This window comes from Plectropomus leopardus, chromosome 16, assembly GCF_026936395.1.
Source record: "Plectropomus leopardus strain MGB_pleo_1.0 chromosome 16, ASM2693639v1, whole genome shotgun sequence".
Classification (NCBI taxonomy): Eukaryota; Metazoa; Chordata; class Actinopteri; order Perciformes; family Serranidae; genus Plectropomus; species Plectropomus leopardus.
Genome location: NC_142191.1, coordinates 1361091 through 1388403, shown reverse-complemented (window position 1 = coordinate 1388403; position 27313 = coordinate 1361091). Strand labels below are relative to the sequence as shown.

Here is a 27313-nt window from a genome sequence, read left to right as displayed (position 1 = left end):
TTTATACTCTGGCACCTTTTAAAGGTACAAAAACTGTTCTTTTTTGTGAATAAGAAAAAGGTTGAGATGAGTAAAACTGCCCTGCAGCCTCAAAATGACCCAAACATGATGAGCTGTAGGTGTCTCTGTTATTTGATGACGACGATGACGATGGTGATGACGATGACGACGATGACGATGACGATGACGATGACGATGATGATGATGGTGATGGTGATGGTGATGACGATGACGACGACGACGATGATGATGACGATGACGATGACGATGACGGTGATGACGATGACGACGACGACGACGACGATGACGATGATGATGATGGTGATGATGATGACGACGATGACGATGACGATGACGATGACGGTGATGGTGATGACGATGACAACGACGATGATGATGATGACGATGACGATGACGATGATGATGATGATGATGGTGATGACGATGACGACGACGACGACGACGATGATGATGATGATGATGATGATGATGATGATGATGATGATGGTGATGATGATGGCGGTGCGTGTCGTACGGAGCTCCCCCGCTCATCCTTGCTGCAGCCAATCGCAGCTCTGGTGGTGATGATGCGTGAAGGGTTCCTCTCTGTCCTGCAGCCGCTCTCTCTGCAGGGAAAACCCGTCCTCGCTTCCACTGGGGACAAAAACACTGTGGAGTCAGATTCTCCACGCCGCTCCTCCTCCTCCTCCTCCTCCTGCTCTCGTTTCTGGCCTCACATCTCTTTTTTTCCTCGTTTTATGTCCCACTCCTCTTCTTTCTGTCACGATCTCCAGTCGTCGACTTCATGTCCTCTTATCTGTCTTCACCGTCCCTCCTGTCCTGGCTTTTACCTCTTTTCTTTACCATTTTCTCTCCATTGTTTTTTGCTCTCTTTACATTTTTTCCACTATTCTTTCCTCTTCATCTTGACCTCCAAGTCTTTTTTTTTGTCTCTCATCATCCCTTCAGTCCTCATTTCCTTTCTATTCTTGACCTTTCCTGTCCTTTCTTTTTCCATTTCATGTTCTTTCCCTTCCCTTCATTCTCTTACCCCCTTCTTTTCATTTCCTTTTCCTTCTCTTTTGTTTCTTTTCTTCTCTCCCGCCCTCTTTATATCCGTCCTCTCCTCCCTGTTTTTCCTTCCCCTCTTCCTTCGCTCTCACACAGACTTTAAATGACTGCAGAAAGCGTTTAGCAGTTGATTTTTTAATATAATTTCTGGTCACAGAGAACCTGTGTTCACTGCTGCGGTCTGTCAGAGATCCTTAAATGAGACGACGAGCCCTTCAGTCTGCCTCTCTGCAGGGTTAAATCCTGATTTTCTCTCTGTGGGATTCATGGCATTAAAAGGATTTCTGTTTAGTCTTTAGAGAAATGAATTCAGTCTCTGAAATGTGCATCTCGATGTCTTGTGCAGATTACATTTCTCTTGCGCTGGAGGATTATGTGGCGTCTATGTGCGTATTTTTATCACATGAAATTGTTTGAAGGAAAAGTTGTTTATTGGAGGAGGTTTGTTGTTGAGAATTCTTCTTTTAGTCTCGTTCGTCTAACAAAGTCGTCTCTGTTTTAGTTTGCAGGAAGCATGTCATTTACATTTTTGATACAATGTTTATTTCCGGGCCATGAAAGTGCATCGCATTCTTGTAATTATGCCGTCTTTATTAATTATGGAAAGAAAAAACTGATTCATTCATAATTACAAGATGGTTTTATAGCTAAAAGAAAATTGGTGAATGCACTGCACTCCTAAACAGGAAACCATGCTGCTGCTGCAAAACTACATGTGAAAATGTTTTCTGGGGGGCAAAAATTGGGGTGGAACTACAAAGAAAAGAAAAAAATTCAACTCAACTCAAACACAAGACAGCTTCAGTCACCACAAAATATGTATTGTCTATATTTTGTTAAAATGTATAGATTTAAAAATAAAATATTTTCACAAAGACTCGCCCAAAAATAATAACAATGACAAAATTTCCAAAAATAAGTGTATAAAGTGTAAGTGTAAAGATATTCTAAAAAAGACTCAAATTTCCAAAAAAATAAAAATAAAAAAATAAAACTACTGCTACTAAAAGAAATTAACAAAATTGAAAAAGCTAAAAGTGGATCAAACTTATGATTTAAAAATAAAACAATTTTGAAAAATGCTAAAATTACCTAAAAATGAAAATAAAAAACACCAGACAAAATTAATAAAAGAAAATAGGTAAAAGTGGATAAAATATATGACTTTCATTTTTTTTTTTTTACAAAAAGATTTGCATTTCCAATAAATAAAAACACCAGGAAAAAAAAAACAAAATAAAAAAGGAAAGTTGGAAGAAAATAAAAAGGTTTAAAAATAAAATATTTTCAAAAAGACTGAAATTGCCAAAATAAATAAAAAATAAATTAAAAAATAAATCAAAATAAAAACACCAGACAATATAAACAAAATAAAAACAAACTAAAGCGTATAAATCCATCTGCACATTCAGCAGGTAAACCAACAGAAACATGTTCAAAAATGTCCTTTTTAAATTTCACATTTACAGAAATTTGACTTACTGGCTGCTTTGTATACAAGTCATCTCATTCATCCACCCTGATTGTTTGCCGCATATTAATTTGGAAATCCATATGAGAATGGATGCAGGTCTGTTCCATTCTGTGTTTTAAGTGAAATTACTCGGCCTAATCTACATTAGCTATAGTTTGTGGAATAATGGGTGCACGCAGAGTCCCGCTCGTAATCCTCAGCCCGGTCTTAATCTCCTCACGTTTGAAAGCGTCTTCGTCGTCCTCTGTCTCCGCGTGTTAATTGGAAGCTAATGGTCTGTGCTGGATAAGGGCGGATCTTCCTCCCTTGTGGCCTGGAAGCTGATTTTCTGATGAAATATTTCAATTAAAATATTGTCCAAGCCATTTCCACGCCTGTTATGAGCGATGCTGATGTCTCTGTTTCTGATAAGCAGGAAGAGGAGGAGGAAAAAAAAAGAAAAGACGGCAAACATCCAAACATTTTTATCCTCAGAGAGAAAAGCTGCAGGTGCTTTTAATTGCAGCATAAAATGATCTTTAAGAAAACAGCCCAACATTGTGTCAAAGCCCCCACAGTGAAGAAATGCTTTTTCTACACTTGATCGTAGCCAAAAGGCTGAGAAGCGACAAGAAAAATGATCTTCTTAGTTTGTGTAAAGAACTTAAATTATCAACGCAGAGACTCAAACTCTGATCTGGAGCTTCAGTCTCGTGCTGAGATCGTGGTTTAACTTTCAACAGAAACATTTTTATCTTTTCACATTATAATATTTTTGACTTTTTGTTTGTGCATAACGGTTTGATTCCACCGGCAGTGTGTTGATGGCATCACGTCCTCCACATGGCTCTAAATCCCACCGGGAGTGTTTCAGAAGCAGAGCGTCCTGCCGGCTGATACTGTAGACTTGCTGAGCTTGTGCTCATTTTATCATTTTGCCTTGATTTTGTGATAATTTTTCCTTGATTTTATGGTACTTTTTACTATGACTGTGCTGACCTCCAGGGGGCAGGATATCAGCTGTCTGTGCATGGACAGGCAGGTTTCAAACTACTGTCAAAAATTCACTCATCAAGGTGTGTTATGGAGCCATAATGGAAAGGCGAGCACCTTATACGTGGGAGTCCAGATTGTGTATCTGAGTGTAATCAGTGAATTTCCAGCTCAGCTCCTACAATAAGTCTAAAATACACTGTGGAAACTAAATAGTTACATTCAGACTGTTCAGGTCCAAAAATGCTCCATTGAAACCCATTCAAACTGACATTTTTGATCCCACAGCCATCAGAGCAGAAAAACAGGACTTGTATTATTTCTGGGTGTCATTCTGGGCTTTTGACTCTGAATTTGTCATTTTGACTATTTTCCACCTGATGAGGTCATTTTGACCATATTTGGCATATGGAGGAAATACATGCTATTTCCACTAGGTGACCTGTCACAATCAATGTATGGATATCAGTCAAGATTTTTATTTATTTATTTATTTTGCATGATTAAATATCATTCTGCACGTATAGAATTCATCCTCTGGGGAACTTAAACATTTTGCACAAGAAGAGTTTAACTCTCCGTGTGCTCTTCTTGTCTTGTTTACCTCACTGCGCCCTCTCTGTGTCTCCTCACAGTTCAATTAAGTTCACTTCTGATCGGCTTTATCGGCGTGACAGATAAAGGATTTATGTGATGAAATAAATCAGAAAATTAACAGATACGAGATTAAATCCAGAGATTCTGTAAAGGCGCATTAACACGGAGGAGCAGCTCAGAACATTCAGTACAAATCTGCAAACACTGAACACGAGCAGGACGAGCGGCTGCTCATAGAAAGGATCGGATTCTTTCACCAGTGATTATTTTCCTCTTAATAACTCAGAAAGTGTCAGTAAAATGTCAGGAAAAACATGTCTGACACACTTTTATAGAACATTAAACTCAACAAAAATTCAGTTTGCAATCACATAAAACAGAAAAACAGCAAAAGAGAAGAAGCTGGGACCAAATGTTGATTTTATTTACCTGGAAATGCTAAAATATATATAGAGATTTTTTTCTAGAACATAATTTGAAATGAATAATTCTAATAATTATTTTGGACATCAGTAAAAAGTTGCAAGAATATTACCTAAAAATAATAATTGTAAAAAAAAAAAAGTTTAAAAAAAACTTCAAAAAAATGCTGAAAACATTTTTTTTTAAACATTTATATAGATATAGATATATTATACTTTTAATGACATTTATATATATTATCTGTAACATAGTTTTAAATGTACAATTCTAATCATTAATTTTGACATTTTTTTTTCATATTTTTAAAATTAATATCCAGCTGTTTTTAGGTCATTTTCTCTTCACCTTTTTGCAATTTGCGAGACATTTATTGCATTTTCCCCATGTTTTCTGATTCTGATGTCACTCCAGATCTTAAAGGGTTAAACCCAGGAACAAATGAATGAATGAATCTCATTGAGATCATTCAGACTGTTTTTTTAAGTTGTTTTTTTGTTCTGTGGATGTTAATTTGAGCAAATACCTGACTGATAATACCAGCTAATCCCCCGCCTCCTCTCTCTCTCCTCCCTCTCTCACCCCCCCACCTCCCTCTCCCCCACCCTCCCTCTCTCTCTCTCTGCACAGCCAGGAGGCGCTGCGGCAAAATGTCATATTTCACTCGCAGCTCTCTCAGAGGACGACCTCCCCTCTACTGTACTCCTCCTGCACATCTGCTGCTCCTCCACTGTACTCACTGCAGGAATCACCTCCTCTCTTCTTCTTCTTCTCTCTTCTTTCTCAGTCACCGGAGCTTTTTATTTATTTATTAATTTTGTTCTTTTTGGCACAGGCGCGCAAAGAAAAAGTCCCTGATGAAGTCTGCAGCTGGTGAAGATGAGTGAGTGGAAACTAAAACAGAACAATACTGAGGTTTTGGGTGTTTTGACTCCGTGCAGCTAAAAAACAAAAAAGCTGCAGTTTTAACTAAAAAAAAAGATTGACAGACGCGTCAGCAGAGCCGGACAGAGGATCTCTTCTTTGCACCCCAAGATTTCTCTTTCACTCTTTTTTCTGCTAAAATCTTAAGAGTGCAGATTATTTTGGGTGCAAAAGTGGCTTTCTGCAGCTTTTCTCTCCTCCGGTTTCTCCGTCCGGCAGCAGTGCGGCTGTGCGTAAAATCCCTCACCCTCACGGCGCAGACCGGACCTCTCCAGCCCGGGCAGTGGCAGCAGGGACCGCCGGCATCACCAGCAGCTGTCTGTCTCCTGTATGACTTTCTCTAAAGCCGCCAGTAAGCCACCATGGATGTGCTGAAGAGCCGCTTTTTGGGGATCTCCGTGGCCGTTGCGCACGGCGTCTTCTCCGGCTCTCTGAACATCCTCCTCAAGTTCCTCATCACCAATTATCACTTCAGCTTCCTGACGCTCATCCAGCTGCTGACCAGCAGCACCGCGGCGCTCACTCTGGAGGTGCTCCGGCGGCTGGGGAAGGTCAAGGTCCCGCCGTTCAGCTTTCAGCTCACCAAGGTAAAAAAAAAAAAAAAACGTGGCCAAAATCAGCATTTGGGGATTCCCAAACAGGATTTCCAGTGTGCTTGTGGCGGCAGTGTAGCCTCAAAAATCCCTTTAAAATGTGCCAGCTCGTCTTTTTCTCTCTAACTTATCATTCAATGGCTGATATTTTGACAAAAATAGAAAAAAGTATTCTGATCTTTGTTATATCACACAAAGCATGGAGAGGAGGCAATGAGCACCTCAACCAGGAATGGTCAAAAAATAGCATGAAATTAGTAAAAAGTTTTAAGAAATTTATTTGAAAATAAAACACAAACAAACTTGAAACTAATATATATATGTGTGTAAAAAGAAGAGAGGGCGTCTCCGGGAATTTAGCTGGTTTAGAGTGGCAAGGCGTAGTAGGAGTTCCCAATAAACAACACGGATACAGATGTCATGTTTAGGGTTGACATATTTGGCTGTGGTCTGTAATAGCAATACAAATAACAATTAATTTAGTAAACACCATACATAATAGGCATCATAATTAGATAACTAAAGTAACAAAGGACTGTATTCATTACTCACTTATTCATTACTAAAGAAAATTTGGGTGATATAACTTAAACAAATCACCTTACAGGAGGCACACAGACAGCATGAATTAGTTTATTAGCTTTGAACACGCACCAGCATAAGATTACATTAGTTTTAGATTACATACGATTGAATCAGGGGTTCTTTTTGGGGAGTTTTTCCTTGGGTGATGTGAGGGTCTAAGGGCAGAGGGATGTCGTACACTGTAAAGCCCTCTGAGGCAAACCTTGTTTTGTGATAATGGGCTATATAAATAAAACTGACTTGACTTGACTTGAATTAGTTTATATGCACAGCTAAACAAATACACATTAACACAATGTTAGCATCCAACTACTTCAGTATAATGCCATTAGACTCACCTTCTGGCATTTATTGTACCATTGCACCTTTGTATTAGGAAAGAAACTAAACTTCAGTATTTCACACACAGGTGTGGTGCATTCAATAACGTCAGAACAACTATGGTGCGTTCAAGAGCGTGGGACATATGACAACTTTCAGAGAAGCAAACTAGAAGTGAAAGAAACTTAATTCAATGAACAAGTCAAGAACACATTAACAGTGTGGCCTTTCTAACACAGCTGCCCCTGACTGTCTGCATAGACAGTCAAATCCAAGGTAGAAAGACCACTCAGGTAGGTTGATCTTTGTCAGCATCTTCAAGCTTTGGGAGCTGGACCAGAAGAACTTCTGGTGGAATGTATGTCCGATCCTTAACCTTAATGGCAGCAGTCCGGATGTGTCCATCAGCTCCAGGGTAAGTAGCTGTCACTTTCCCAACCAGCCATAAAACTTGTGGGAGCTGAGGATCTACAATAAGCACCACTTGGTTTGGTTCGAGGTGTTTCCCATCTTTCTGCCGCTTCTGTCTCTCCTGTAGGCTAGGCAGGTAAAGACCAATGAATCTGGACCAGAAGTGGTCGACAGGAACTTGGCTGTGCCGCCATCGGTGACTCCCAAGGGTGTTACTAGGGTCATAGAGTCCCATCAGTAGGATGCTAGGTGTGATGGGATCTGGATCAGCGATGTCTGATGAGACGTAGTCAAGGGGCTTAGCATTCAGGATGCCCTCCACTTCCACAAGAACTGTGCGGAGCATTGTCTCGGGCATGGACTGCACCTTGAGTACCACCTTGAGAGCAGTCTTCACGGACCTCACTTCTCTCTCCCATGCTCCACCAAAGTCAAGAGCACTGGGGGAATCAAACAGAACTCAATCTGCTGTTCTGCCAACTGTTCCTTCAAGTGAGGAGCCATGGCCTCAAAGGCCTCACGTAGCTCTTGGGCCCCACCGACGCAGTTTGTTCCATTATCAGACAGGAGCACGAAAGGTTTGCCTCTTCTGGCGATGAAACGCTGTAGAGACATCAGAAAGGCATCAGCGTCAAGGCTCTCCAGTAGGTCTAGATGTACACAATGGGTTGCCATGCACTTATAGACAATGCCCCAACATGTCTCTGTTCAACGTCCAATCTTCAGTGTAAAGGAGCCAAAACAATTAGAGGTAAGATCTTAAGCCCGAGCCCGAGTCCGAGCCCGACCCGGCCCGAAATTCAGGCCGGGTCGGGCCCAAAATATAAATTATTACGTTCGGGTCGGGTCGGGCCGGGCTTCTCTCTCGCTAACTTTTTTTTAATAAATATATATTTATATATTATGTATACTAAAACGATGTATGGATATTAAACTAAGGAATACTTGTTATAAAATAAATCATTTGGATAAAACAGAGAAGGCGCTGTATGGTAATTGCTATTTAACTACTAAACAGGAGCCGCAGACTGTACACACTCACAGTCAAAAGCATACTAGGAAGCTTTAGGGCTCCGCTTTTTCAACCAGAGGCAGTGGCACCTGTTTCACAAGCCATTGCTGACTGAAGTCTGTAATAACCAAATACACGGCTCGGGACACGCGCGCGCTTTACGCAGCGCTCAATGCCAGATGTTCAAGAGGACAAGACCCGAGACTGAACTCCCGCACAATACGCACTTTACACCGAGATGACCGCCCTGGACCAGCTACCTCAGCAGGTCTGACTTCTGCAAACAGCAGCTGGTCCAGAAACATGTATGAATGGATTCATCCGTGCGCGCAGTCTCCAGCGGAGGATTTTTAAAGTCTGTTTGTTTCCGCCTTTGGTAACGAAGACTATAGTGAACCTGCTGCGCTCTGGAGGCTTTACCCCGTGTATCTCAGATGCCCTTCCTTGTGATCTACAATGAAGCCCAGAGACCTGCTCCTGCTGCTGTTCCTCTCCTTGTCAGAGAGGCGCGTCCATGTGAGCACAATATCACACACAGAAATATAACAATCTTTTCCAGCGTTATTTCATTGTGTAAATGCATTTATAATGATCATAAAAATATGTAGTTTATTTTAACATTAAGAAAACTTGCGTTTTTTTCTACCAACTCGAAGAAATTAAAATAAATGTCAAATGGGCTGCTGCATTTTGCCAACGAAATGAAGCATGAACTATCACACCTGACAGAACAGACACACAAATATAAAAGATATAAATGTTTATTGAATATGCATCTTACAGTCTTGTTTAACTGGGAGAATTCGTTACAAAAGACAGGCTTTAATTTGTTATCATTATGCACAGGCATCGTCACAAATGTGATCACACAAATCGCAACCAGTCCCTTTTCCCGGAGCAGTGCTCTGTCCGGGTCTGACTGACGCATCTCCTCCCTTTCCTCCTCCTCCTGAGTCCTCACAAATAAAATATAAAATTTCGGGTTTGTTTCGGGCTCGGGCCTGCAAATCAAGTTAATTGATCGGGCTCGGACCGGGTCGGGTTTAATACCCGCGGGCCCGGGTCGGGTCGGACTGGATTTTTTAGGCCCGATCTTACCTCTAAAAACAATCAACTACAGTCAAATAAAAGGGTGGCTTATAGAGGCGTAGATAACAAGGTGGCAAATTTAGGGACAGAAGAATTGGCACGCCATGCCTGGCACTGCATGCAGAGACTCGGATAGCTCTTGACTCCTTCCCTCCCTCGCAGGATCCAAAACCAACGACGCAGCCCCGCCAGGACTCTTTTGGGTCCAGGATGCAGGAGGGTCTCATCAAAGTCTTGGATGATGAGGTTGGTAAGAGGATGCTTTGGATTTAGGAAGACCAGGTGGATGGTCTCTGGCTCTGGCTGCTCCGCTCTTTATAACCTCTCCCCGACTCTGAGGAGTCCCGTGTCCCTATCGTACTCTGGAGATAGGGAGCTGAAACAACTGTAGGTTGGTAAAGGTCGGTCAGAGATGAGCGCCTTGACCTCTTCTGGGAATGACTCCAACTGCGCCTGTTTTAAGAGGAGATTCTCAGCTTTGATGTAATCTGCTGCTTTGCGGGGCGAGTTAGGGTTTGGATCGGCCGCCCCGTGTAGGGACCGTGCTGTTGCCTGCATGAGGTCCTTCCATGCAGAGAACATGCTGACATCAGGGAGTTGAGGACAGGAGTCGACAGTCACCTGTCCACAAAACAAGGATTTCCTTAGTTCGCTATTCTCTGGCTCTGCATAAACTAATGGGCTGGTGGTCCAATGGTCCTTAGTGTGACGCAGGAAGTCAGGGCCTTGGTGCCAACTCTGAGGTCAGGACAACTCCTTTAAGGTCTTGCCCTGCGTGTTATCATCAGCGGGGTTGTTCACGCTCTCCACATACCTCCAGTTGTTCACATCGGTAAGGCTCTGGATCTCGGCCACACATGTACCAACAAAAACTTTGTAGTGGCAAGATTCTGACCTGATCCAGTGAAGAACGGTAGTAGAGTCTGACCAGAGGATGACCTTTCTGATTGGTAAGGTAAGCTTAGCTTGAAGGACACTGGCTAGTTGAGCACCAGTGAGAGCGGCACTCAGCTCGAACTGAGGCACGGAGAGTTGCTTCTTAGGTGCCACATGGGATCTGGCCAGGACAAAGGAGATATGGACTTCTTTCTGGGCATCTTCTGTCCGTAAGTAAGCAACAGACCCATATGCTCTCTCAGAGGTGTCGCAGAAGATGTGAAGATCTCTACTCGAGGTTGATGAGTCTGCGGACACTGGTGCAAAACATCTGGGGATTTTCATCTGGATCAGGTTGGGAATCTCCTGTTCCCAGATGAACCATCTGTCTCGCAGGCTTTGTGGCTGGATCAGGTCATCCCAGCTGATTTGCTCCTTCCAGAGATCTTGAACAAGAATCTTGGCTCTTGTGGTAAATAATACAATGTAGCCTAGTGGATCATATTGACAGGCGAGTACTTCATAGATGTTCCTCAACGTTGGTTCAGTTCGCTCCACTGGTCTATGTTTGTATTTCAGGAAGTTGTGGAGGCAGTCCCAATGTAACCCAAGAGTTGGCTCCTGAAGGTCCATACTGGATTGAGAAAGCCATAGCTCACCGCTCTCTGATCTGGCGTCCGGTGGAAGATCTTCAGTGGCAGCTGGAACGTTGCTGGCCCACTGGCGTGTCTCAAAGCCCCCGGTATGGAGCAGCTGTCGCAGACCTTGGACAGGTCCTTCGCTTTCTGCTTTGAGTGGGTGCTGTGAAAGCAGTTATCCACATAGAATGACTGCTCAACACAATCAACGAGATCACTGTTGGACTCACTTGTGTCCTGGACATACCGCTGCAGGGCATAGATGGTGCAGCAAGGGCTGCACGTAGTGCCAAATTGCAGGACTTGCCATTCGTAGATCTTTGGCGCTTCGGTCGTCTTCATATCCTGTCAGGTGAAGCGCAGAACTGGTTTTTCAACTGGCAGAAGGCATTTCTGGTGGAACATACTTTTGATGTCATCACTCACTGCGACTGGGTACTACTGAAACCCAATGAGGACTCCTAGCAACGACGGCCCTATGGCAGGTCCAGAGAGGAGAAGGTCGTTGAGGGACTTCCCTTCATATTAGAAGGAGCAGTTAAAGACAATCCTGTCCTTGTCGTTGTGCCGCACCATATGGTGAGGTAAAAACCAGGATTCTGGGGTTGATGTAGCTACCTCGGGTGGCACCACTGCTATGTAACCCATCTTCTCTAATTTCTGGATCTCCTGGCAAAATGCCTTTGGTTCCTGTGTTTTCTCTTTAAGGAGGGAAGTAACCATCTTAGCTATCTTCAGCTCATTCACTCTCTTCTTTAGCTATCGTCGCTTCTCCAGCTGTCTGGTTAGTTACTCTTGTGTTTTAATGGCTTCCTCTTGTAACTGTTGGGCCTCTTTGGCTTTAGTTTGAAGTCGCTGAAAATCATATTCTACTTGTTGGTCCTCCTCTATTGCTGCTGTAACTCCTCAAGCTCCATCTCCTTCACTTGCTCTTTGAGCTGAGCTTTTTCCAGCTTGGAGAAAACATTAGCAGGGAACCTGCTCATGGATGAGCGAGATGACCGTATGGACCTAGAGTTGGAGCTCCTCTGAGATGAGCTCCTCTGGGATGAGGGAGCCCATTGTGTGGTGTGGGTTTGTCCCACAGAAGGGAGAGTTGCAACCACATAGACACTCAGGTAGACTGGGGGGGTGTCGCTCTCTCTGCGAAGCACGTTGGGTTTCAGGTTCAGGCTGGACATATGTGGGTTCCATATCTTGGTTGATAGTCTAATCTGGCTCAAAGGACAATAAAAAAAAAGAGAGGGCGTCTCTGGGAATTGAGCTGGTTTAGAGTGGCAAGGCGTAGTAGGAGAGTGATGTTCCCAATAAACAACACAGATACAGATGTCCTGTTTAGGGTTGATATATTTGGCTGTGGTCTGTAATAGCAATACAAATAACAATCAGTTTAGCAAATACCATGCATAATATGCATCATAAAAAGATAACTAATGTAACAAAGGACTGTATTCATTGCTCAAATATCATTTGAGTCATGTAACTTAAACACATCACCTCACACGAAGCACACAGACAGCATGAATGAGTTTATTAGCTTTGAACACGCACCAGCATAAGATTAAATTAGTTAAACAAATATACAGTAACACAATGTTAGCATCCAGCTTCTACAGTATAATGTCATCAGACTTACCTTCTGGCAGTTACACACAGCATTTACTGGCATTTACACACATTTACACACAGCAATAAGCCAGCAGGGTAAGTTTTAATTTTTATTTAAATTATAGTTCTTATAGTTACACTCTATCTAAAATGACTAAACAAGCCACAGCAGCCAAACACATCCACTAATACATTTTTATTTTACAAGATACAATAAAGAAGTCAAATAGTTTAACACCTTGAAATGTGAGCAAATTGGCTTGATTTAGTTTAAAAACATGGACAAGACAATGAGCAACAAAAACAGAAATGCCCCAAAATTTATTAAGAAATGATTGTAAGAAATTTTACTGAAAATGAATTTTTTAAAAAAGAAGAAAAGACAGAAAAAGGACATGTTCACCCAGCACCTATCTGTGTGTGCTCACCTATTTGCTTTGAAACCTGAGAAAATTGTCTTGATTTCTTTCAGAATCGTGGGGAAAAAAATCAACGAGCAATGAAAGAAGAAATGACCCAAAAATTTGCAAGCAGTTAGTAAAATTTGCTCAGATTGTTAAGGTTTAAATACTTGTGAAAAGTGATGTCACTCCAGGTTTTAAAGGGTTAAAGCTGCTGTATTACAGCTGTGAACCTGTCATGTCGGCATGAAACACAGCAGAATGGTTTCAGGTTGAAATGCTGCCGGTAACGACATAATACAAGGAGAAAAGGGTAAAAGGGCGGTGGACAGGTCCAACAAACCCCGGACTTTCATGTAGGAGTCTTTCCCCTTCAACAAAAAATGGCAGTTTTTAGGTGATGTTAGATTAGCGTTATGATGTGAGTTGGGCTTACATGTGTTCATTGTGGTGAAGGTCAGGGTGAGTCTCCAGGAAATTAATTCCAGGTATTGTCCCCTGAAGTGTGTAAAACATGTATTTGTGTGTCTGTGCAGGAGTTTGGCCCGGTGTGTATCCTCTCTACGTTGCAGTCCACGCTCACGCTGTGGTCTCTGCGTGGCCTCAGCCTGCCCATGTACGTCGTCTTCAAACGCTGCCTGCCGCTCTTCACGCTCAGCATTGGCGTGTTCGTGCTGAGGAACGGCATCCCGTCCATCGGAGTGGTGACCGCCGTCATCATCACCACCGGTGGAGCTGCGCTTGCTGGTAAAAACACACATCATGCACATTTAACCCCACAAGTTTTCAAGAAATTAGTGAAAAGTACAAGAAAATAATCAGAAAATTGACATGCAAAAGAGATTTTTTAAAAAAAATTTATTTTTCCCTAGTTTTATTTATTTTTAAAATAATTTTCTAAATCCACAGATTTATTGCAATTTGTGGAATATTCTTTCCAAGTTGCTTGTTGCCTTTTTCCCATGTTTCTGAAACAAATTGCACCAATTTGCTCAGCTGTCAAAGATCTAAAGTGTAACTAAGTAAATTAAAAAATAATGAAAAAGAAAACAAAAAACAACAACAAACCATGGCGATCTCTGTAGGCACAGTGATTCTTATTTTCAGCTGACTGTTCACTAAAGAAAACAGATTAATTAGATATTACATTTCTGACAATATTTCCCCCTAATACCTACACACTGGAGCTTTCATTTAAATTACCGTCTTCATTTCTCTCTTCTTTTGTTTTTAGTATTTTACGCCTGAACTGTTTGTGTTTCTTTGTTTGAGAGAATCTCAGATTATCGCAGCTTTCTTTTGCATCTTAATGTCGTCATCTGTACTCTTCCTCTCTTTTGTTCCTCCGTCTCTCTCTCCTCTTCTCCCTCACATGACCCCATTATTTGATCCATACTTACTTTCTCCATCCCCGTATCATTGTCTCTTTTTCTCTTTAACTTTCACCAAAAAAAGATCCAGAATCTGACCCCAGCTTTTAGTTTTTTCTTCTCTCAGTTAACCCTAAAAAACCTGGATTGACATAAATTTTGTTAGAAATTATGTTATAGAAGATTATCATTTTCTTTTCTTTTTTTGCACTTTCTTTCTTTTCTTTTTCATTTATTCATATATTTATTTTGTTTATTGTTTATTTGTTTATTAGTTTGATTTCCTTTTTTAAAACAACTTGGCAGAAAATATTCTGCAAATTACAAAAAAAATAAATTAAATTAAAAAGTGTTATTACTTTAATAAGTATCTGTGAGGATATTATTAGATATTATCCAAAAAGAAAAACAAAGTCTAGAAATCTGTATTTATAATTCTTTTTATTCTATATTTAAAGTGATGTTACAGAAAAATATTTTTTCACACTTTCTTAAGGTTAATTTCTTGTCTGTCTTTCTTGTTATGTCTTATTTTCAAGTCATTTTTAATTTTTAATTTTATTTTTTCACCACTTTTCTGGTATTTGGGGGCCATTTCCTGTTAGGTTTGCATGTTTTTGAAAGAAATCAAGCCATGTGCTCAAGCTTCAAAGGGTTAAACAGCTTTTCCTCACATGTAAATCTGTTTAACTGTCGCATTAATCTCCAGTCCTGTAAAATTGCTTTTAATCGTCTTTCACAGCAGTAAATTCTCCTATTTCATTATCGTTAATGATCCTGAAGTCATAAACAATAAAAAAACCTACAAATAATTCATTTCCTGGATAAATCTGCTCTGCTGCTCTCTTAGGCAGGAGGGGTCCAAACATAAAGTGTGAAATGTGCATAATATGAATCTAATGGACTTATTCATCATTCGGGGTTTAATCTCAGTAATAATCGACTTTATTCCGCTCAATAATTTAAGATTCGAATCTTGCAGATGTTTTTCATGACCTAATCCAGTGAGAACATGTAATTTTTTTCACATTTTGTGTGTTTTTAGCTTAAAAAAGAGGACCACGAATATTATTTTCAGTTACTAGGAATAAAAAATGTACATATAGTGGTTTTAAATGATCTCACTGCATCAATGAAACCTTATAAAATGTGGGATATAGAAGTAGTATGACATTAAACTGTAGTAAAACTGTGTAAGAAGCAGTTCAGGGAGGATTATGGCTCAGTTTTCAGTTTCCTTCCAACGGACAACAACCAGAATCAGCTGCAGTGTGCAGGATTTAGGGCAATATATTAGCAGAAATCTGGTAAAATGTAATCAATATGTTTTAAAAATTGCTCTAAATTGCTTTGAAGTCTCTGTACAACATTTAGCATTTGTGTTGGTTCGTCTCTAAATACTGTAGTCCTGTCAGTGTCTCTCGGCTCTAAGTCCGTTAGTTCCTGCTGAAAATGTAAATATTTAAAAACACAGATGTAAAGTTTCATCAGTAATTTCCTCAAACAGCTGCTGACAGTTTTTATTCAACAAACAGGAGGAAACAGTCACTTTGTTGGGGACTATTTTCTACAGTGGATTAATCTGCATGTGGTGCTGTCGTGAGTATTCGTGTCAGCAGGATGATATAACCACCCAGCAAGCAGGGAATGTTCCCACAACACTGGCTAACGTTACCTACAAGTTGTAATAATTTTTTAAAGAAATAATTTTAATCAAATGTTTTAAGAACGTTTTCAGGATGTTTATCGTTTCAGATAATGTTCCTTTAGGGTTAAAAGCTGACTAAGATGTAACGTTTAAACTGCAACACTCTGAGGATGTTTTGGTGATGTTGAGAGGTGACAGATCAGAGAATGAGCTTTTTATAAAATGTTCCCACAACGTTACATGAGAACAAAGGAAGAACGTTTTCAGAGCAACATTCAGAACATGTTATTGAAGACTGAGATTGTAGAACTTTTTTTTAAATTGAAATGTAATGTCATGTGATATGTTAAACACAAACAAACAAAAAACACTAAACACAAATATTTCTAACACTTTTGATGTTTAGAGAATGAAAGAATCCAAACTAAAAGAAAACTGCAGCTAAAAACATTACTAAAGAACTGCAAAACAAAACAACACAACACAACACAACACAACACAACACAACACAAAACAAAACAAAACAAAACAAAACAAAACAAAACAAAACAAAACAAAACAAAACAGAACAGAAACAAAACAAAACAAAACAAAACCGAAACAACACAAAACAAAACAAAACAAAACAACACAAAACAAAACAAAACAAAACAAAACAAAACAAAACAAAACAAAACAAAACAGAACAGAACAGAAACAACACAAAACAAAACAAAACAAAACAACACAACACAACACAACACAACACAACACAAAACAAAACAAAACCGAAACAACACAAAACAAAACAAAACAAAACAACACAAAACAAAACAAAACAAAACAAAACAAAACAAAACAAAACAGAACAGAAACAACACAAAACAAAACAACACAACACAACACAACACAACACAACACAACACAACACAACACAAAACAAAACAGAAACAAAACAAAACAAAACAAAACAAAACAAAACAAAACATAAAAAATATATCAGACAAAAAAAACAGCAAGATATGAAATGTAAGACTGTAAAAACGTCTTTTTAAAAGATCTATAGGCAGCAGTAACATGTCGTATAAAATGATGTCGCAAAGCTTTTTTACTTTAGTTAACATAAACACATTTTAAGATGCAGTTATAATATTTTCAAATATGAGAGCAGATCTGAGAGAAATTCCCACTTAAATGTGAACTCAGAAATTTTATTTCATGTGTTTTGTATGTTTAGTGTGGGTAGATAGGTCCGTGCGTGTGTGTGTGTGTGTGTGTGTGTGTGTGTGTGATCAGCTGGTTTGCAGTTTGCGTGTTTGTGTGTGAATGTAAGTTTTCCACCCACACAGACTCAGAAAGGATTAATTCTCCGTCTTTTTCCTTTTTTATCCTCCTGCTGCATTTTCTGACTTCATTCATCACGTCTGCTGATTCCTCCTCTTCTCCTCCTCTACTCCTCCTTCACACTCCCACACTCTGCCTTTCTCTCTCTACTCCTGTTTGTTTTTTATCATCCTCTCCCTGTAAGAGTGCTGCTACACGACCAACATGAGAGAACAAATCAACCGTAGAAAAAGGAGCTCAATGTTTAATAATGAAGCTGCGTGTCAACATTTCGACAATAGAAAAAACAAACAGAGCACACCTGTGCTTCTTCCTGGAAGTACACATGTTCACAAATGAGGCCGCGCTCACACATGCATGAAATTAATACTGCTGAATATTTGTCTCCTGTTCACTTCATTCAATGTGAGCTAAAGGAAAAATAAATTATTATAGCTTCTGAAACTTATTTTAGTATTTTAGTACCACAGGGAATTAACTTTGGTTAACTTTGACCAGTAAAGCGTTAACATCGAACATTAGTAAAGAAGTACGTGTGGAGGAAACACTGATTTTTGACTTGGATTTAACCCTTAAACAGTCACAAGAAATGCCTTTTGCAAAAAATTATATATTATAGTTCATATAATATGTTAACAAAATGCATCAACCTCATTAAGAGAGAAAACTAATTGTCAATGTTGTCGAATAAACATTTGAAAATAAAAGTAACTTCATAAAATAAACAAAAAAATATTTTAAAAAATGAATACCAATAATAATGAATCACATAACAAAATCGGAAGAAAAAAACCCATCGAGTTTCATATAATAAAAACAGAATAGTTACAGTGTAATCAGAATAGTAAATTGCATCGTGTAAATACAGCACTTTAAAATGAAATTGGGTTTTGCCAAGTTTTTAGTAATGCAAGTTTTATTGCAAAAAAGCTCAACTGTGCAGTTACAGTGTCTGTTAAGGGGTTAATCTCAGCGACTTGGACTTGTCAGTAACTTGAGACTTTTGACTTGAAAATACTTGATAACCCCCCCACACACACACACACACACACACACACACACAAAATCTACAGGTCGGTCTGTAAAATGTGCAGGTCAAAAATTACCTGCAGAGATGCAGCAGCATCTTTAAAAAATCAGGTTTTTAACAAATTAATGCAAATTTAAAGAGGATTTCTGATATTTGTGAATTTGATCCATCACTGTTATTAACCCTTTAACGCCGGGATCAACATCAGTTTTCTTGTGCTGCATTCAAACGCCTTTTACTGTCATTTTAATCTCTAAAACATAAAAAAAAATGTTTTATGTCTTTCAAAAACAAGTACAAAAAACCTAATAAGCAAACTGGCAAGAAACGTCCCGCAACCTGCAAAAAAATGTGTAAAACATGACAAAGAAAAAGACCTGAAAATTAGCTGAGAACATTTGGTAGAAAAATCTTCAGAAAACTATATTTCTAATAATTATATATTTGCTGATTTTCTTTAGCACTTTCTTGAGTTCATTTTCTTGTTTGTTGTTTTTTTTACCTAACTTTTTCCTTTAAAAATTTTCTATATTTTCCAATAATTTTCTTCTAACTTTTTTCCAAATCTTTTGGATCCATTTCTTGTGAAAATGCTCATCGCCCTCCAGTGTTTTAGAAAGAAATCAAGCCGATAAGTTCAGGTTACAAAGGGTTAAAATAACATAACATCAGAGCGAGTCGGTCAGCGACAGCTGTAACAATCTGGAAACTGAACCAAAATATAAAAAAGGGGAAAAAAATAACACTGATAAAATCTGTGGACTTCCTCTCCAGGTGCTGGTGATCTCACCGGCGATCCCTTCGGTTACGTCACCGGCGTGTTGGCGGTCATCATCCACGCCTCCTACCTGGTCCTGATCCAGAAGACCAGCCTGGACAGCGAGTACGGGCCGCTCACAGCACAGTACGCCATCGCCATCATGGCCTCGCCGGTACGAACCGTTAACACTGCACAGAGTTGGTGTGATTGTATTTTTAAGTTGTTTTCTTGTCTTGATTTTTGTTTGGTTTATGTCATCATAATTTGTTGATAAAAAACAAAGCAAACAAAAAAAACATTGCGTGGGGTTCAAAGTTGAATTTTTTCTGCAGTTTTTAAAAATGTTTTGGCTCTTTGAGTTGACCTGTGACTCTTTCAGCATTTCTTTTTTTATGCACTGTGCTTTTTTCCAGCTTTATTTGACAAAAATATATACAAAATAAATCAAAAATAAAATTAAAATAAAATTCTACACAGAAGATAATAAATAATAACAAATAAACATAATATCAATACATAAACCAAATTAAAAAAAAATATTATTAATTATTACATATTCACATTACATCAGGGGTTTCACCAAGTAAATGTTTGTAATAATATAAAACTTTGATTCTTTCAGAAACACGAGGAAGAAGTCAATAAGCAACTCGGCAAAAAATGTTGCGCACCTTTTTTTTAATTAAATTTAGAAAATGATAAATTGGTAAAATGTCAAGAGAATTATATTTACAATAATCACAATTAAATATTTAAAATTATTCACAGAATTGTAATTTTTAGGCACTTTTTTAAGGGATTTTCCTTGTTTTGTTTTTGTGGTTGTTTTTTGTTGTTTTATTTAACTTGCTGATGTTTTTGTTTGTATGTTTGTTTTGAAATATTTAGGTAATTTTCTTGTACTTTTTAAATTTTGTTTATCTTTTTATTGTTTCTGGATCATTTCTTCTTAAGTTGCTCATTGCGTCGTGTTTTTAAAGGAAATCCGGTCAGTTAGCCCAGGTTTTAAAGGGCTAAACCTGCCTCGTCTCTCCTTGTACTTAAGTTTTATTTCTATTTTTCTCACAAACTTCTCTTCTGGCTCTTTTCTCGTCTCTCTCGGTGTTTAGGTGCTGCTCGTGTGCTCCGTCATCTCCCTGGACACCATCAACATGTGGTCGTACGAGGGCTGGAAGGACCCCCACATCACCGTCATCTTCGTCTTCTGCATCTTCATCGGCTGCGCCATGAACTTCACCACGCTGCACTGCACCTACATCAACTCCGCCGTCACCACCAGCTTCGTCGGCGTCGTCAAGAGCATCGCCACCATTACCGTGGGCATGCTGGCGTTCAGCGACGTCGCGCCGACCGGGCTGTTCATCGGCGGCGTGGTGGTGAACACCGTCGGCTCCATCACCTACTGCGTGGTCAAATACTACGAGACGAAGAAGAAGAGCTTGTACGAGGACCTGGAGGAGGGCGGGAAGGATGGAGCGCCACCCGGCGAGCCTTACAGAGAGAAACCAGCTCTGAACGGAGATGGTCCGTCCACCGGCGACGTTTCCGACCCAGGACAACCGGAGATGGAGGGAGTGTTGGGCAGTGGCAGGAGAGAGGACGTAGCGTCGGCTGATTTGGCTAACGGAGAGGCGTGGACAGGACAAGGAGACGGGGACGTGAATTCGCGCGTCATGACGGAAAAGGAGGCGCTGGAGATGCAGCGGGAGCACTTCCACCGAGAGAACGCCGCCCCCGCTCAGTCGGTCAGTGACAGCTATGTCGGGGTGTGGAGGTCCATCAGACATCTGCAGTTCATGAAGAAAGACCCTTTGATTGAAAACATGGAGCAGCAGAGTCCTTAAGGCCGGGACAGAGACCGGCACGGAAAACTGGGAATGAATTAAAAGATTAAAAAAGTCTGCTGCAGAAACCAGAGAAGAAGAAAAGAGACAGAGTGAAGCTCTGTGTCCGCCGGGAACGTCTTTTATTAGCCGAACAAACGCTCGCTGGAAACACGTTTGCTGCTGTTGCTGTGATACCTCAGTGAAAGCTTTTTCTGCTAAAAGTTCAGTTTCATCACACGAGGCTTTGAGAGCAGAGAACGTTTGATTTGGTTAAAAGCGGCAAACTGAAAGTCGTTTTCTTTCTTTGTGGCGAGAATTAAAAAAGAGGTTCCTGGTGGAGGAAAGTGGATGAGGAGTTTTTTTAGGAGAAGCTGACTGTCGGAGATAAATTCTGCCTCTCGTCTCAGCTCCGTGGCGTGCAGCGGGGACGAGGTTATAGACGCGCTGTAAGCATGATTGGGTTTGTGTCCACGCTGATCAGCTGCCTTTTGAGCGTTAAAAAGGCGGCTCTTGTAGAAAAAAAAGTGCATCTTGTGCAAACATGCGATCAGGGAAAAGCAAACAAACAGCAGCCTGAAAGTTTCTGATTTGTTCTGTGAACCTGGCTGAATTCTTGTTTCTGATTGGCTGCAGGGTGCGAAATTAAACCTGTAATGTGGATCAGTTGGAGTTTGCTGGTTAAAACATGCGCTGCTCACAAAATGCTGAATAACAGATGTTTACACGGAGGATGTTTGAGTCTGACGGTGTTTGTCACCCTGCAGCTTCACTGTCACACTGTCGGTTTCACGTTTCTCTCCATCAACGACACTAAACTATGTCATATTTGACGTTTGCAGTGAAAAAACAATCATTTGGGGTCATGTTGGGCATCAATGTTAATTTGTGCTTCTATATTAGTGAGATTTCATCTTTCAGGCAAACTTTCTTGTGTCACTCCTGCAGACGCAGCCCGTCCTCATTTCAGTCGTCAAATTTTTCCCGACACCAACGTTTGACCTTTTGGTCCTGAATGCATTAAAAACAAAAAACATGCGCAAATAGAAATTAAATTCACTGGTTCATGAAACAATATTGCAAATGGCAAGAAATCTAAATGGTTCAACAAAAAAAAGCCTTAAATTTGATGTTTTGTTGACAATTTATTTCCCAAGCGAAGATAGTTTGTCTGTCCATAATCTATACTGAGACTGTTGATTCTAAATCTAGTAAAGAAGCAGCTGAGTTTCAGTCGTGTTTTCATCAGGCGTTCAGCAAAACATACAACAAGAAGCATCTCTTTAGTATTAAGCCACTTCTGCCTTCTTCTTCTGGTTTGCTTGTAGCTGAACGTCTCTACAATGGCTTTATTTTGCATTCAAACTCCAATCCTGAGACGTTTATCTCGTCTCCTTCACATGTCGCCTCTGTCCACACAGGAAAAGCTACGGGCGTCTTGAACTGTGTGGAGACAGAAAAAGCTGTCAAGTGGTGATATTGATTGATATAGATTTTTCTCCTCACAGTTCCCAAACTTCATTTAACGGTACAAAAGATCTGATGTCCCCTCGAGCTGCAGCAAACAGGGCGTGGGCTGTTTGCTGCAGCCTGCCGTATCTGCTGTTTTACTAAAAAGACGTTAAAAAGTTGTTAAAGCACGACGTGTTTGGTGTTGCAGGTTTGTGTTTGGGTGATATTAACTAACAGGCACCACCACCATCAATTCTTTATATATTTTACTCTGTATGTTCAGATTCTCGATTCAAGATACCAAAAGTGCATGAATGTTTTTCAAAATGTTTATTTTTTCCTTCTTTAATCTGAATCTAAAACATAAGAATCACTGAACGCCTGCTGATATGGACAGAAACAAATTATATTTATTCCAATTATGTTACGAGGCAGCTGATATTAAATCATTCTTCTTTTTTTGTCATTTTCTGAATATTGTAGACACACCTTTCTTTAATAATAGAAGCACATAATCGACAAATTGGTCAATTTTAGGTCACATTGGCAGAATAGAATTTGTTGAATCTATCTAAACGATGCCTAAAACTGAGAAAAATTAGGATTTGACTTTATTCTACACTTCAAAAAATTCTCCAAAACTTCCTACAATGTTCCCCAGTAGAACCAATTATGGAGAACACTGAGAGTGCTCAGTTGGTGCTCTTCTAGTTAATTAATTCCAATTAATTGCTGCCATAACCCCTCTCTTTCTGAGCCGTTTAATGAGCGCACAGCAGGTCCGCTGAACATGCAAACACTTTTATTAAAATAGTTTGTCTGAAGACACATACACAGTTAAACAATATATAGTTTACAAGAATCAGCAAATAATGGGTTAAATACAGGTCATATTTTTCCAGTAATTAATAAAATCAATAATAAAGTACACAGTTCTTTTAGAATATTTGTAGATAATAGTTTTGGGAATTATTGTTGTAATGATTTGTGCAGAAGCGCTTCATGTAACTGTATGTTTCACTGTTTTTCTGTCTGAATGTTTTCTGTCTATATTCATTTCTCTATCTGTAAAAAAAAAATTAAAGCTCTAGTGAATGTGCTGCACACAAATTGACATTTAAGTCTGGAACAAAGCAACAAAAACAATTTTTAGAAAGCTGTTATCAATTCTGTCCATTGACACAGCCGCATGTTGGAAGAATGACGGTTAAATTAAATATTTGATGTTGAGTAACTTTGTGAAATGAGCAGATGTTTGCGTTTGCGATTTTGCATGAAAAATATTTTTCAAGATTAAATGTTATTGTTCAACCAAAATAAAAATAATACGAAAAATAAACATAAATATTTCAAAAGTACGTTGCACCAGGGTTGCAACTATTTTTTGAGGCAGGTTTCCATTACAGACTTGCACAAAACTTAAGCGATATTTTTGAAATGTAGATAAATTTGTGCAACTTCTCTGGTGATAACATTCAGTAACCATGGCGATGGATGGTCAAAATATTAGCAGCTTTATTTCTATTGCAGCCACTTCACTAGCCGTCATTATTTCCAATCCAAGGCCACGTAGGCGTGTTATGGAGCCATGATGGAAAGGTGAGCCCCTTATATGTGGGAGCGGCCACGTATGAGGGATTTCTGGGAGCTGATAGTCCACGATTTCACAGAGGAATTGAGGATTCAAAAGTACCTGATAATCGGCTCAACTTTCTCAGAGTTATGTGATGCAATAACAGCTCTTGTAGCTCCTGCTGCATCATGAGGGAGCCAGTTCCTACTGACAAGCTCATAGACACAGCATCACGTGACCTAGAAAAGACTAAAAAAGGGTTTCCTTTGCAGTTTTGCTAAATATGGCTTTTTTTCTAATCGCCTGAAATACCACCTCATGTGAGCAGAAAAACATTTTTGCAATAAATGGGAGGTGGTTTCTTTTGGAAATTGACATGTTTCTGCTAGGTAGATTTTATATTCACAATTTCAATTTGTGCAATTTGAGCATTAATAGAAACCCTCTCATTATTTTCTAGTTCTCAGTTGATTCGTTGTTTTGTCTATTAAATGTCAGAAAATGGTGAAAGTGTTTCCACAGCACAAAAAGATACGGTTATAGAGGAGAATAGAACTAAGAGCAATTTCATATCTAAGAAGCTGCAATCAGAGAAATTTAGTTTTTAAAATGACCTAAACCAATTAATCAAATATCCAACTAGTTGTTGAAAATTTGGTAATTGTTAAATTATTTGCAGATCTGCACACAGTAGTGCTCTCCATGCTCATTTCACTTTTTTTCCCAGGCTGTGTAGGAAAAAAAACTTAATATCTGAATGATGATGGATTTTAGTTTTGTTTTGATGCATGTTGTCACTTTTCCAACGTGTTGGAATTTCCGTCATAACATGTTGAAGCCTCAACAGCAAAATGTACATAAATTTACTGCTGATGTCGATGGAAAAACTCTCACATCTGAAGTCTCTTTGGAGTGACAGTGAAACCTGCAGGGACGTTAATGTGTTAATGTGTCCAATACAAATGTCTTCTGTTATATTGACAACCTGTCTTTAACACGACGATGTTAATGAGAGCAGTCCTCTGTGCAATCATGCTAATGAGGCCCACACAAACACACACACAAATTTATACAGTACTTGTGAGGACCATCACTCACATAATTAATTCTGAATACAAAACAAAACAAAAACAGCATGTGCACTAACAGTCAAATATCTGTAAACTCAAAATACAGTTTGTTCATTCATGCCAAATAATATTAAGAAATACTAAACATCATAAATTAGACATTGTAACATATTCCAATATATTTGGAGATTACAGAATCCAGATTTTTTTTTTTCTATATTCATGAAGAGTGGTGCAGAGGGAAATGTTGCACGCTGCTTCATTACATTTCTAATCTTCTGCAAGTTGAAAGTTCTGGCTTCTGAATCTGTATATTTATCTGAGCTGTAGATAAAATAAACAAGCCACCATCATTACTGCATTTTTTATCTCTAATCTAATCCAATTTATGGAAAGGATGTAACTCTTACATATAACTGAAATAGAACTGAAATAAAAGTCCTGAAAAACAAACTTTTCAACAAAATGTAATCATTTTTCAAAAGACAAAATGTACCAGATTTTTTTTTTCTTTATTGCAAAGTCTTAGCTATCAAACAGTATTTTGAAGATGCACAAAATATGTTTACGATCCCAAAGTGTCCTCACTTAACAGGTCTTAACAATGGTCCTCACAAAGACTATAAAACACACACATACACACACACACACACACTGAGGCAGTGCATGGTGGATATTAAATGTTCCCCGGGGTGTTTAGAGAAACTTGGAGAGGATTACAGGCTCAGAAACAACAATTCCCAGGTTGTTTATTATTTGTGTTTGTTTATTGATTTGCACGTGAAGTTGTTGCTCGTGTTCTTGTTGTTCCTGAGGAGAAAAAAAACAAAAAAAAACACACAAACAGGTGAAGTGAAAGGACCATCTGCTCTCCAGTTTGCATGTTCAATGCAAAGTCACTTGTTGCAAAGTCAATGATTTTTTTATATAAAGAAATCTCTCAGCGCGATATTTATTGTTGTGTTATTTGTTTTGGGAGGGAAAGTCCTGTTTACGGAGGCGTTTCCATGGCGATTATGGTGTTTCCATCAGCAGACAGAAGGGATAGATGAGGTTCGCCGCACACAATAATAAACATAAAGATTCACTTTGCATGATAATTATTATATTATGTTATGTGGGTCATCACGTCTGTATGAATGAGAACACGTGTGTGAGAATGTGTGTTCTGTGATTTTGTGTGTTTGTGTAAAAAATAAGACGTGTTGTTGCTCTCTGAAGCTGAATGTTTCGTCATCATGGCAGAGTTCGTTATCTGCCTGCAGGCGAAAAAAGAAACATACATTTTGTTTTCTAGGATCTATGAATCCACAGAATGCTGTTCGCTTTTGTTCTCGGATCAACACAATGATTATTTTTACTTTTCTGTCATCAGAGTTTTGACATAGAAACACATGTTTGCAGCACAGAGTATTTTGCAGTTCAACTTTTGTTTAAAAAAAAAACTATGGTGAAAATTATGAATTGATGAATTTTTTTTAGTTTTAGTTTTATTTTTTAACCAAGACAGGAATACAGCTAAAAAGTAAGTTTTAAAAGCAAAAGCTGACAAAATGTTTGTTTTTTTTTCAGATAGAGGGATGATTTTACATATAATTTTTTTAACTGTAAAGTCTTATTTGAATTTATTGGATCACAACTATCAGCAGCATCCGTGTTGGGTCAGTGGGGGGTTAATGCCTTGCTCAGGGGCATTGCTGCAGCTGCTCACTCGTTTAAAGGAGGAGGTGCCATAGAAGACACGAGAGGTAGAAGGAGAAAACTGTCTCACTAAGTGGTCCACTCAGCACTTTGCTGCTGGAAAATCCCTCCGAAAACTGTCCTTCAAATGCTTCACTGAGACACACACACACACACACACACACCTGCACATAATGACACAATTTGCAGGTTGTCTGGCGGCTCGTCAGGAGCCATTTGCAGAGAGAGGAGTGAAACCAGGTGTGTGGAGGTGAAACACGTTTTTTACACTCAGCTTTTATCTCCTCGGTGAAATTGAATTGGATTTGGCTCCGATTCAGACAGAAACAGCTTTTATTCAGGACGTCAGCAGAACAGGCTGCGATTTCAGTCCTGCAGAGGCTCTCAGGCTCATTCTGGGATTAGTTTTTTGGCTCACTGCAAAGGGTAAACTACTTTATTAAAATTGGTGGTTTGCTTTCTCTCACTGGATTTTCAGTCAAATGTTTGAGGCACACATTTCCTAAGCACAGAAAACTCTTTTATGTGCGATATCCCAAAAACATTTTTTATTTAGGCTTTTTATGTAACT

General features: G+C 39.3%; 1 protein-coding gene across 1 annotated transcript; it reads left to right on the top strand.

Moving 5' to 3' along the window:
• The first annotated feature begins 5165 nt into the window (after positions 1-5165).
• slc35d3 (solute carrier family 35 member D3) lies at positions 5166-26126 on the top strand. Its single transcript, XM_042503759.2, has 4 exons — positions 5166-6045; positions 13529-13739; positions 19138-19295; positions 20233-26126. The coding sequence occupies exons 1-4, from the start codon at positions 5821-5823 to the stop codon at positions 20965-20967; spliced, it is 1329 nt and encodes a 442-aa protein (XP_042359693.2). The 5' UTR covers positions 5166-5820; the 3' UTR covers positions 20968-26126.
• Positions 26127-27313: the final 1187 nt, after the last annotated feature.